The sequence below is a fragment of the Numida meleagris genome, chromosome 10, assembly GCF_002078875.1.
Source record: "Numida meleagris isolate 19003 breed g44 Domestic line chromosome 10, NumMel1.0, whole genome shotgun sequence".
Taxonomy (NCBI): Eukaryota; Metazoa; Chordata; class Aves; order Galliformes; family Numididae; genus Numida; species Numida meleagris.
This window is the reverse complement of record NC_034418.1, coordinates 17,818,479-17,832,174: the sequence shown is the minus strand read 5'-3', so window position 1 is coordinate 17,832,174 and position 13,696 is coordinate 17,818,479. Positions and strand designations below refer to the sequence as shown.

Genomic DNA, 13,696 nt, shown 5'->3' with positions numbered 1-13,696 from the left:
CTCCTGGTCACAGAGCTTGCAAGAGCCCTCTGCAAAGCTCCTGCCAGGCAGCATCATCTCGCTGCAGGGAAAGACAGCGTTGGATTTTATTCTTTTATTTTTCCTGCTCTGAGGGTTTCCTTTCTCTTTTTAAATTAGCCCAGCCCAAGAGGCGTGAGATGTCTCTCTCTGTTCTTGCTTGCTACAAAATGCTGCCTTTTACTTTAAGAAATGTAAAGCGTTACGAAATTGAAAGCATTCTGAGACCCAAATTGTACGTGAGAATAGGAAGCACCTCTGGATGCTAACGCTGATGTTTCGCACTGACAATGTACTGTCATGCTCCTCGAAAGAATAACTAGTATTAACCCGAATGCTAGCTACTAACTCCCACTTAGCTAACCTGTAATTGTAATTTAATAAAAGTCAACTGGTCAGAATATTTCATTAATATTTGTTCTAAGTATTTACTTGGGTTTTATTCTTTTCCAGTGGAGCACAGAATCAGTGGAAACACGAAACTAAAAACTGTTTTAAATATTCCACAGATTAAAAGGACCAATCTCGGTCTGCAAGCTTTCATCAGAAGTTTCAAGAACAAAATATCCATGTATTTATTTTTTAGCACCTGGAACCTCGAAAGTGCCCCGATGCATCCTGCTCTCCAACATAAGAACTCCTGCAACCACTCACACCTTACCCCCTGCCTGCTAACCATGCCTGCCTGCTTCTAGCTGCTTTGCCAAGAGCAGAACCTGTTTGATTGACTCAAGGCAGAGCCATGAGCACGCAAACCATGACATCTAGTGGAGCAGCCATGTACCGGCCCGGCGAGGAGCAGCAGCATGCACAGCCCTTGCACAACGCTGCTCCATCTCCACTTCTGCTGCTCAGGGTTCCTGGGGTGCACAACCAGGATCTGCTCCCAGACAGGAGGGGGTCAATCCCTGAGCACGGCGGTGTTCCTTGCTCCTGCTTGCACACTCGATGGGATTTCCAAACTGTGTGTTCAATCGCAGTGCTCTGATGGTGACCCAATATTAGCAGCTGCCTATACGTAAGCATTTAAGAACCCAAGTGTCATTAGCAGGAGCCTAACTCCTTAATTAAATTTAACTCCAAATGAACTAACCCCACAAGAAAATAATTCCAGACCAAACCCGAGGGTTTATACCCTGGATATCTCCTGCTATCTCCCTGCTACGTGAAAGGTGCTCCACAGCAACAACATGAAATAGAACCACTTCTATTCTCCCCCGGTTTTGAAGGAAAACAGATTCCTAGCTCTGAAAAACATCTCGCAAATCTGAAGGCACAGCAAACGAAACAAAATACTTTGGGGAAAAAAACAAAACCAAACCAGAAGATCTATGTTTCATTTCCTCCCAGAATGTATATATCCATGCAACATTTGGGTCGCAGTATGAAAGTGAAATTGCATATTTCATATCTCTACGGCTGAAAGTCACGATGGCAGCATTCCACACAGACTACACAAGTGTTTTCATCTGAAACGTCTTCACGAAGATTAGGACCTGAAGGATGCCAGCCCTGTCCCGACCAATCCCCCTTCCAAATCAAAGATCTCGCGCGCTCACCCTTCCGCGTGATAAAAATGCATGCGTGCTTTTGAGCCTTCAAATCAATTCACCTTCCAGTTTGGCACGTTCAAAATGTCAGAGTTCATTTATGATCCGACTGAGCGAGCAAGGATCCTCCTATTCCTCTTAGTCCCTCTTTGGGGAGAACCGCTCCCGCACGGCCCATCGGCAGTCATACACCTGGGTATATGGTGTGTTTACTGCCGAGGGATCGACTTACTGCTTGAAATCAAAGCTGAAAACAAATGGAAGCCCCCAATTTGAAGTAATAAGGCGTGATCGAAATAAAAGGTTCTGATGCGAAGGAGCCGCTGCCAACAATCACACGTCAGGTCATTTCTGATCTCTACGCCTTGAAAGAGGAATTGATTAAACAGCCGTTTGTTTTTACACTGCACCACAATTTAACCTGACAGAGCCCGCGGTGAAACCGATGGAAAAAGGAGAGCAGAGGGCTTTGCTTTCGGCACCCCCCTCCCCGAGCCACCCCGTTACATAAGCCCTCGCCGCGGTGCCTCAGGATCCCATCTGGATGGCAGTCACCGCCCCACGTGCCGCCAAGAAAAACTCGCTTAGGAATCAACAACGAAAATTTCTCCCCTTCCGAAGGAGCTTGTGGGTTTGGAAAGGGCTGGCACGACAGAAACCTGAACGCTGCGGGGAATTTATTTACATTTTACTTGCAGCCCGCTTGAAGCATCTCCCCACGCCGCTCTTTAACCCTTAGGAAACGAAGGAGAGAGAGTTCAAAGCGGGGAAGGGAAAGCTCTGCAGCTTTCTGGAATTCCGTTTACGAGATGTTGTGGACGCGCAGCTCCCCACGACCGCGGCCGTCAGCTTTCCAGGGCAGCGTGCGTTACGTGTGCGCCGACCCATCTGCATTGTGCTGGCTGCTCCTGCTCTCACCATGTCAGGGATCAGCTATGTTACCTCTGACTGCTCACGTCTTCTCAAAGCACAGTGCAAAAGTTCAGCTTTCTCGCGAAAGTCTGTCGGTGGAACTTCTCTGAAAAAGGATGCTGTATGTTGGAATGATCAAAAATAACCCCACCGTATTTTATTTATGCACGGATCGAGCCCGAGCGATGCTGGGGAGCTGCCGGCCTCCAGCACAGGCAGCAAGAGCAAGGAAAGCTCCTGGCTCAGACCGCAGAGGGACGGCAGCACCGCACCGTGCAGCACCTGCCCTGCGGACAGCTGTGACCCTGCAGAAGGCTCCACATATGGAGAAATCAGCCTTCCCTTGCACTTGAAACTCCTGGATGGAACCGCAGTGCTGATGGAGAAGATCCTTGGACATTGCCGTCAACGTGAACCAGAAAGGGCCCAACCCTTCTCGATGCCATCAGTGTTTGGGGATTCTTACTACAGCAATCCGCAGTGACTTCTGAAATCCACCTAAGAATCCCTAGGTTTTCATTCTACAGCTATCATGCAAATGAATTACCATATTTGTAGCAGGAATTTTCACACTGAGCATCTCTCTCTTACTAACGACGCAATGTGGACCCTTTTTTTTTTTTGCATTATACCCTCCTGAAGCAATGTCTGAAATCACTAAGGAAACTCTTTTCACGTTCGTAGACGGGTCTGCTTCAGCACAGAGCAGGGCACTTCAGCACGTATGTTAAATACGCCTGGCCAAAGCGCAAAAGCATTGACAGGATGGAACAATCACGTTTAAGCCGTAAAGAGATGGTCCAAGTGACCTCATGTATTAGTTCTCTTCTTTCTCTAGAGCCCATGAACTCACACATGCTTGACAGCACATCATGCACAATCAAGCTACACGCAGTCGCAGTTACAACTGACAGGCCAGGCAGTTGGAAATGGAAAACTAAATTCATCGCTTTTACAATGCAAGAACCACAAGAGAAGTGGGAGATGGAGAGAGAAAACACCCTGCAAACAATTTATTCCTTCTTTTCCCCCAGAATTGCCACTTTCTTTTTTTTTCAGTTTATTAAACAGTAACTGGCCAGGAAAGTAATTGAAATATACACAAGCACCCAGGAAAGAAGAAAACAACAGCCAGCATTAAATTATAGTGCTTACATAAAGTCAGTAAGCAAGGGCCAGCATTGATGCCATTTATGAGAACTGCGGTGCCGAGATAAACTCGATGGGTTCTCATATTATCTTCTTGCCTAGCCTCAAAAGGGGTTATCACTTCCCTCCATGTGGCAGCGTTTAATTGATTCACAAAGCAGCAGCTATTTGGAACTGAAGCCAGACTTCTGCAGCTCTCAGGAAGACAACATGTTTGCAAAAAAGCAGCACTGCTGCATCAAGGCCTTCCCTGATGGTGCTGTACCAAACAAATAATGCTTTTGGGATATCATAAAAGCATAACAAATGTGTTTTTTTTCTTCCCCTTCTTTTCATTTAAAGATGTGCTGAGCTCTCAGGCTCTGCTTCTCACTCTCTGCTTGAGGTATGAGATAGCTCAGCAGCTCTGCAGACTCCTCCTGCTCTCTGCCCCAGTTCTCCCTGTACCAGTTACCACCATCACAGAAAGAACCATAAAAGCAGCTTTCCAGAACTTGTCTGATGGACGTGGTCCACTCAGTGAGATTCAGAGTGGAGGTTTCAAATAGCACTCAGCTTGGGAGAGTCTGCTTCAGCTCCTCCATCTGCCGCAGGCATGATGCTGCAGATTTGGGCGAATCCTTGTTTACTTACATTCAACCCTTTGAACTGTAAAATGGAGTTTGCCCTACCTCTAAACCACGATCTGGCAGTCAAGAAGCGCACTGCAATGTCTAATAACACCCCTGTCCTCAAAGGAACGGGCTGAAGTGAGTTTATATTTCCAAACTGCTCCATAGTATTTATTACTAGGAGAAGAAAATGTTGGCAAAAAGTATTTCCAGGGACCACAAGATTAGCTCATCCATGTGGACACAAACCACACAACTTTGTTTCAGAGTACTATAGCTTGGAAGATTAGTTAACGTCCTATATAACGAAGAAACAGAAGCACGGGTTAAAGAGAAAGCATTGGCAATCTGCAGCAAATTACCAGCTTGAGAGCTAGCACTGACCCAATGCTCTTTGCCCAACCTCCAGAGCACCCGGAGCAGCACTGACTTCAGTTAGTTGGTCTGTCCAAGGAGATGGACTGCAAATGCAATTAGCAATGTAGCCACAACCATTCGGGTTTAAAAAAAATATCGCATCAGTTTGTAGTCCTGATAAAATAGGAGAGATAGGACAAAATGCCCATTTTTTTAAATTTGATCCTTTTTTTTTTTTTTAATCCTCCATCTGCCTCCTGATGGAATCCCCCATCGAGCTGTGTGCCTCCAGTCACTCATAACCAGCACTTGGAGCAATGCGTGTTGCAGTTATGTACAGCAGTGCGTTGTACCACTGTATGTATGCCGTATGTTCTAGGGCAATATCCCATAATAAGACACACGTGAAGCCCAGGAAATGAAAGGAAGACAGAGTGCAAAACAAGTTTAAAGAGATTAGGAGAATAAAAGAATGGGCGTAATTTATAAAAACATTGAGATAGAAAGCTTTTCTAAAGTGGAAAAAAATAGCAAAGATTCTGCATTTGTAGAACACACACTGAGTAACTGCAGTGTTTTATGTAAAACGTTCTACATAACAACAGAAGTCTGAAGTCTCTCCTAAGACAGATCCTCTGGTGAGAAATATTAGAGCTAACAGCTTGTCTATGAGATGCAACTCCTTACCTTTCCCCCAACACTGACAAGCATGACGATGCGGACGGAGCAGAAGCGTGCTGCATTTGTTTTATACCCTGCACTGTTATTAAGATCAAAACCTTCATTAGAAGCAAATGAGAAGTTCAAACACGAGTGAATTACTGTGACCAGCACGTTCAAAATCTACAGGACAGGCTCCAAGCTGCTGAAACTGGCCTGACCTGCATTATGTGCATGAGTACATATATACAAATGCAACATGCTGCTCTACGTAGCACGCTCTACACAAGCAGGAGTCAAATGTGTTTCCTATTAAACAAATGCGGGTGGTCTGCTTCTCCATCTGAAGCAGGATCGTGTCGATAAATTTGGTAAAGCAACACAGTGCTTAATTCTATCCGAACAGCTCTCTGAAGAGCTCTCTTCTATCAAAGCTTATTCGTATCTTTCAGCTAGTAAAATATAAAGATGAAATAAGCGTTAACCCATGAACTGAAGGTTAATGAAATCCACTCTACAGAGCAGTCCTGGAAGCAGACAGGGAAATTCAGCAGAATAGCACTGAACTGACGAGGGCTGCAGCCAGTCATAACCACAGGGATCCTACTGAGAGGAACCCTTGGTGTCCGTCAGCACAACAGAACATAAGGGCACAGCTCTCCCTGCACACCGTGCATCTACATCTCTCTCTTCCATGCAGCCCCTCGCTTTGCCTTTCATTTCATTTCTAGATACTGACCGTGCCTTCTCTTGTCAAGTTTGGCCAAAATTGACACGTACGTTAAAAAAGGATTGGTGAGAGCCTGCAGAAACAAGTGTGCAGACGCAAGAGGCCGTCGCAGAAACGAGGCACTAACAGCAAAGTTATGCAGGGAATAATTCATGTTATTTCCTTTCCATCCTAGTATTACTATTTTATACAATGAGGACTATTGATAGTGGTGCTGTCTTTTACTGCTCAGTTTTTACAAAGTTCAGAAAACCCCTCTCCACGCTTCCCAAGGCCACATGTAAAATCATCCTCCACGTTACACAGTTTCTTGTAAATGCAAAATTCTCAATTTGGAAACACGTTGGGTTTTTGGGTGGTTTGTTTTTTTTTTTTTCCTTTTCAAACTCATCTGCAGAGATTGCTATAAGACCTCCAAAGGGCTAAACCTGAAGTTTCGTTACACACTGAAAATGAGAACTGCTGATGTTCTTATATTTCATGAGAAGACGTCTACGTTTTCAGCAGGGTTGAAGTAATGAGCTTCTTAATGACACATCGTGCATTTAAGTCATTTTGGTTTCTTGCCTAAAAACTTTCTTCACTGCTGCTGCCACCCCACAAGCACATTTATACCATTTATACCACAAATGAGAACGTACACTTCCAAAGATAAACTTCCATCTCCCTGTGGTAAACCTTGTGCAGTACACCAAGAATTTCTCATAGACATGCATCCGTTCGTTCCCTATAGCTTCTGCACATTATTCAAAATGTTTTCTATTAAACACAGATTTCGATGTCTTCTTTCCCTTCCAGAAAAAAAAGAAAGGAAGAAATAGCTTTCCACTGACAAACTTAAAGAAACCTGAAACAAAAGGAGAAATGTAATCCCTTACGCTCTGGCTTGAGCTTTGCTAGCTACGATTGGCAAAAGCAAGGCTGATGACATGAGATTTTCATTTAAGTTTAACACAACGCGTCAAAGTATTACTGCTCAGAGCACAAGCAAACCACACAGTCAGGACAACAACATAATTTAGCTCCCATGCCAGCACCGCACTCAGTTTTCAGCAGGATTTATGGAACAGCACATTGCCAATGGAAACCAGATGGGCTCTGGAGTGGTAGTGCCAAGCGGGCACGGTGTGCTGGGGCTCTTCTCACCTCCTCTCTGACAAATGGAAAGACGAAATCCTGGCACGGCTGAACTCGACAGGAGTTGTACAACGCAGCCAGGACCTCATCCTCAACTGCGATGAGGCATTCATCCATATGCTCTCTCACATCGCAGCAAATTCATCATCTGCCTACCGAAACCAAACTGCATTTTAAATGAATTATTGGTAGTGATAACATGACGTGAAATCATCGTTTGTGGGCCAATGTTGTTCCTGGTAAATTTATTGCTTCATCAAGCTTACATGAATTCTCTTTAGTTGACACGACAGATGCAAATCTCAACCACCATTAACATCCAGGCACCCAAAACAACCAACTGCGGGCAGGTTCATGCAGGGCACAGCTGTTTCCAAAGGCACACAGCCTCCAGTGGTTACACATCGGTTCCCAAAAGAAAGCAACACGTCAGACAGCGTGCAGAAGGAGCTTTCAGAACTGTGCCTGTGGCACGAAAGACAAACCCAGCAGTTCCTGTGCCCATCACTCAGAACGCTGCTGCTCATCGCCAGCGGCTGGTGGCACTCCTGCCACTGCAAACCCTTCCCACCTGCAGGGATCACCTCTGTCATCCAATTTCTTTAGGATCAGAATGCCTCATAGAAATGGACGTGCTCCTCGCTTGAGCGTTTGGTCACACACATTCCTTCCCAATGCTCGTCCTTTCAAAAAACCGTTCCTCCTACGCAACTAGTTGTAAGTTAACGTGTGCTCACAGATTTAAGGGGTGGGGAGAAGAGTTCAAAATTGTTTTAAAATTGGAGCTAGAAGAGGAGAAGGCTGTTCATTTTGACATATGTCTAAAAATCACTGTCTACAAGAATCTATCTAGGTTTAAAAACAATGTAACACGATCATTTGCACTGACGAGATCAATAGATAAGCAGGTTTTGGAGATCAAAATTCCTTTGGATCATAATCTCCCCAACAAATACAGATTTAATATGATTGCAGTACAAGCCTGACATCGTCTGCTTCAGGTACACAAAAAGACAGTTGGCCTCATGCAGCAAACTGAATGGTTATTGCCTATTACCATCCCTGACATAGCCAGTAAACTACTAGAAATGAAAACAGGTCAATAGGAGTTTATTTCTTGGCTCAGTTTAGAGTATAGAAAGCAGAGCAGTATCATCATCAAACACTCTTCCGTGTAACTATTAAACCCATTGCCCTAACAGAAGCATAAAAACAGAACATCAAATTCTTCAAACAGCAATGGAAATAAGCTCTCTCTGGCTATGTTCTTAAGCCTTAATTGGCATTTCAAATTGGCAATGGCATACAAAACATTTTAGTATAACAAATTATTCCTTCTCTACTAATCCACGGGTGATCTACATAAGATCTGACTAGAAAGAGTGAGACCTAGTTCAACGAGTCAAGTTGGTCATTTTTAGACACACTCAATTGTACACCAACACTTAAAGCTCTGCTCCCTCTATACACAGCAAAGGTATCACACAAGAGCTGAAGCATTGTGTCAGATGTTTGGATGTCTGCAAGGTCTTCACCTACTTGCTTTGCAGTAAAATATTTACACCACAGCACGAGGAAGAGACTTGGCTGTCCTCATTAATGCATTCACCAAGTAATCCCCCTACGTGAAGCCACCGTATCAGAGCGAGATGCACACACCCATATTCTCCTTCACTCCTCACTAGGGGCTATGCTTGCTGTACTCCATATGCAAAACGTATTTAATACCTTTCACACTGCCAAAATTGCTTCTGCAATGTAAGTAATATCTGTTTGTTACCGCATAATAGCTTTAATAACCAAAAAATCATGCACACTACAACAGACATTGTACATTAGCACCGTGTGAATTCTTGCTGGGAATCCACAGACTTGATGATACTTAATCTCTCCTTAAAAGAGATTGCAATTTTTTTTCCATCTCAATGTCAGCAAGGTTTTTGAACCAATGAACGCAAATGGAAAGCAAAAACTTGAGATAAAGACTATTACTTTGAACATGTGAGTAGTATTTAAGTGTTCCTGTTCATTGCAGGGGAGTTGGACCAGATGACCTTCAAGAGTCCCTTCCAACTCAAAAGATTCTATGGTTGTATGAATATTTAAATAAATAACTCGTTTCCTTTTATGATCTCTTCCAATTTAGCCAAAGTAATATTTGTCAGCCAGATTATTTGTTACACTTGGTGCGCTCGCAGCTGCTAGCTGCAATTAAATCTGAATTCAGATTTTAAGATTGAGGAATTTCTGGCCCACAACAAGCTACTTTAAAGCAGTCCATTAGGATTCCTTCATAAGCAAAAGCTAAAAAGCCATCTGTCTGGCAACACACCCCATTCTCACAAAACACAGCGCAACTGGGAGCAGCCCACAGTCGCTGCCTTACCTATGCAGTACAAACGGGGAACTTTCGGTATTATACTCACAGCGAATTCCATATATCATGAGAGGATCGAGCTGCTTCTTCCCATGCTTCCCCTGGCCTGAAAGGTTGGAGATGGCCTGAATTTCCCGATGGAAGAGATAATCGAGCAACGTCAGTGCCATCTTCTCGGCCGTGCGGCAGTTGGTGCTGATGTGCAGCATGTCAGCAGGGGTGATGGGGCAACGGACCCGCATCTCAGGGTTATTTTCATCTCCGAGCCACGTCCCGTTGGGGTAATCCTCTAGAAACAGAGATTGTAGAAATTGTTATCGTGACCAGGAATGCAACAGCGAGGTTCAAGCAGCAGCCAACATTTCTTAAGTTCTTTCCGTTTTCTCTGTCGTCTCCATAAGCTTCTTTCAGATCTAGAATGACTGATAGGCTCACAGCATTTGTTGTGGATAAGAAGTTATTCTCAGATCCACATCAACAGTGAGCAAAGCAATTACCATTAACATTCTGTTCTACAGAAGGAACGCGGTGCAATTAGCCCCCATGTCCAATTTGCTCTCACATAGCTTTTCAAAGTGCCTCATGTTAGAAGCCAACAGCTGAAAAAGCACACTGCATCCACAACGTTCTCATTTTTTAACAAGTTACTCATCCCCTAAAAATGAATTACTGCAACCCCACAGTATTCTCAAAGTATAGCTAATTTCAACAAGCTAGCAGCCTCGAACCACATTTCTCCCCAAAAGCATCAGGTTAAAATGAGTCTAAGCAAGATTATAAATTTAAGAAGTTATAATCAATAGTGGGCAGTAACTTGTCTGATCACTTACAAAAACAGTGTTTTAAGCAATAGCAATCACTCAAAGCGTAGCCAGACATCCCAAGCAAAATTTTGTTTTTCCCTCAAATTTACTGGCCAGTATTCTATATTATTTCCTAAAAACACAGCTTACCAAGGAATAGTCCCAGCACAAAGATAATAAATTAATCATTAGTCATCTCCCCAGTGCATTTTCGCTTCTCATCGAGGATGAGGTCATTAGCAGCACAATATATTTTAATTTTAATCGCTGCCAGAACTGCACCTAACTTCTCTGTGTACACACACACACTTATCTGTATGTATATCTCCAGAAGATTTTTGACTTGGCCTCAATGTCTCAAGTTTGAGGGGGGAAAAACTGTTCATTTTAAGAGAAATACCAAGCCCTCACTGTAAGCGAATCTTTGGTAATGCCAAAAGTTAGCGGCTTCGAGACTAACCAGGAACTAGAACCGAGCTCAGAAGGATGACCAACCACTAACAGAGGATGGGATGCAACACATGACACAGGGCGAGACGCTCGTTCCAAGTAAAAACTGAATTCCCAGTACAAATGTTGACAACGTCGGTAGGAACTGGGAAAAACAACAAATGTTCACTGACTGAGACCGTCTGATTTCTGGCTTTGCTCTTTGTGGAGTACAACACAAAGCTTCCCGACCTAGGAACCGTTGGCTCCTTGAGCGTTACAGCATCTTCCCACTGTTTCCCATACCCTCGGAATGGTAAAAATGAGAAAAGGAAATTCAGTGACATTATTTATCTCGCACAAAATGCCTCTGAAACGGAGTTTTATGGTACATATGAAGTCACAGAGCCCTGTCTTCCATAACCCCTTTAGCCAATAAAGTGACAGCATTCCAACCAATGAGCACTCTTCATATCGAACCCCAAGCCATCAGCAGCCTTACCTCTAACAACTGGTACATGCTGTCAGCTTGCATTTCCCTAGACTGTAAGCCAAGGATATGCGCAATAAAACCTAACATAAAAGCAACTCCAACACACAGAACACTTTTTCAATACGACCTTCAGGTTGGGTCATACCACTGCTGCCAGACGCAATTTAATTGCAATGAATAATGACAGTATGGAGCAAATGTTAGATTGTGCAATAGCGATGTATCATTACAAAAAGCAGATTATCAAATATAATAATGTCTAAGGCAAAAGTGCTTATCACTGACATATGGAGCAGCTAGTCCCTCAAATTTATTTCTGATGAAATCAGAACTTAATTCTCTGTTCTGAATATACTGTTATACTCCCGTTTTTATTCATAAGTACATAAAGTACTTTACATATATTTTTACTTGTACCTCACTTTTGATTCTAAACTAGGGAATAGAGCACACGGGTGGTTTTCTGTCCACAGCACCAGGTGCCATCTGAAAAATAAGGTGGTTCAGATTGATTACGACTTGTTTTGAATGCCACTGTGTCTGGTCTCACCACAAGTCTGGTTAACATTATCAAGGAAAATAACACTCTGTTCCTGAAGACAAATGGGGTGCTTGATAAAAATGCGGACAGGGCTGGCAAAGCAAAGATGTCATCGGAGAGATGTGGGTGTTTTTCAATGAGAATTAGGAAGCCCAAGGAAGATGCCACACTCCTTCCAAACCTTACAACCGTACCAGTTCCCACTATTACTACCATTAGGTGCAAGTTATTAACACACTGGCAAAACCTTTCTTCTGTACTCTTGCTATCAGCCCACACCATCCCAAGATTTTTATCATTTTGCAAAATCATCACTTGTGTGGTTTTGTCTTTTTTTTTTTTTTTTACTGGCACCAAGTCCAGAACATACTGTTTTCACCACATGCAACTGTCCTTTTATTGCTAGCAGCCTGCAAAAAAGACACTGCCTTGTTATTCTGACCTACGAATGCAAGCCCCACGTGAAATTCTGTCTTCTACTTTCATCCTGCTTTTAAAAGCTCATCTGAAAGCCTCCTTTTCCCTCTAGAAATACAAGTAATCATTAAAGAAAATGACTTGTATGAAATTACCAGTGGTCTTCACATACATCTACTCAACATTCATGCTAACAATTCCATTCAGTCCAAACCAAACCGGTTTGAAGGTGCCACGTTAATTCATTCCCTGCTGTCTTCTAAATGAAATTCTTCCTGTCAAAACGACACCTGAAACAGTACCAAAATGTTGATGGTAATGAGAGACTGATGATTCAGAAAGGCACGGTAACCTAACAAAAATTCTGACAGCTCTATGGATGCGCACAGTCTCCTCCTCGCCTCTTCCTTTCCCATGCATTCCAGGTCACATATACAAACATATACACGTAACCATCACCCAAAGCCTTACAAGCTGAGGTCCACAGGCTTTGATGTGTAATCATTTTGTTTGGTGGAACTTACATGAGTGAAGTTACACATGGCTGTCTCTCTGAGCTACCCACTGGCACACAAGCTAAAATTCTCCTTATCACACATGAAAATCCCTGACTCTCAAAGTGAGGCTGGATCAGGATCTTGGCAACCTGGTGGAGCTGTGGATGTCCCTGTTTGTTGCAGGGGAGATGGACTAGATGGCCTCTGGGGGTCCCTTCCAAGTCCCTAAGGTTTCTATGAAAATATTATCCATACCAAATTGTCAACACATGTGGCACCTTGTACACAACAAATAGGAAAAGACTGACACCCAAAATAATGGGGAGAAGAAGAAGCAGAGAGCCAGTCATGAGGGAACTGGCTCTGAACGAGTGGAAAAAAGAGACTGAATAGGGAGAGGGACAAAAAGGAGGAGTGTGATGGATGTTCTTTTCCCTAAGCAATTATTTAGCACATAAATACTATTGATTAAAGCTACTTCGTTTGAAGCTTCCAGCACTCAAGCCGCCTTTTTATGTTCACTGTAATGGTTCCTGATGTGAATTATCAGGCATTATATTTAATATCTAGATAGGATCTCGATGAGCCAGGTTATTTAGTACGTACATTGCAACAGTCAGATACCGAGCCAGGACTCCACTAGGCACTGCACAATCACACACAGCAGCACAAGGCTTCTACTCTTTAAAGGCAGCCAAAAGACAAAGAACACGTGAAGGGCTGGGGAGGACAAATATGCTCAGATAACACACTTTTCTTAAAAATCAGCACATATAAACGCACACGCTCATCCGTATGCCAGGGTAAACATAAACCTTTCTGGTTTCACCCCGAAGGATTTTTCTCTCGTTAATTTTCCTAATGGCTCTGTTGTCCCACTTAAACTCTGGCATTCAAAATGTGCTCTGGAGAGGAGCTCTGCCATGTGACTACGTGCTGCAGAAAGGTACTTCCTTGCAGTTCTGCACGCCAAATACTGTATCATCAGCAAAGTGGCTCTCGATCATTCCTATTT

At 43.4% G+C, this 13,696-nt stretch overlaps 1 protein-coding gene across 19 annotated transcripts in view; it reads right to left on the bottom strand.

The window, feature by feature from the left end:
• The window catches only part of BANP (BTG3 associated nuclear protein), a 131,876-nt gene that overhangs the window by 83,105 nt on the left and 35,075 nt on the right, over positions 1 to 13,696 (bottom strand). For all 19 annotated transcript variants that reach the window (XR_002442273.1, XR_002442274.1, XM_021408837.1 and 16 more), the window contains one exon: positions 9,551 to 9,790. Coding sequence is in view for 17 of the 19 variants with exons in the window: in XM_021408837.1 (XP_021264512.1) it covers positions 9,551 to 9,790 (240 nt within the window). In the remaining 2 variants the exon portion in view is untranslated. The remainder of the gene's footprint in view (positions 1 to 9,550; positions 9,791 to 13,696) is intronic.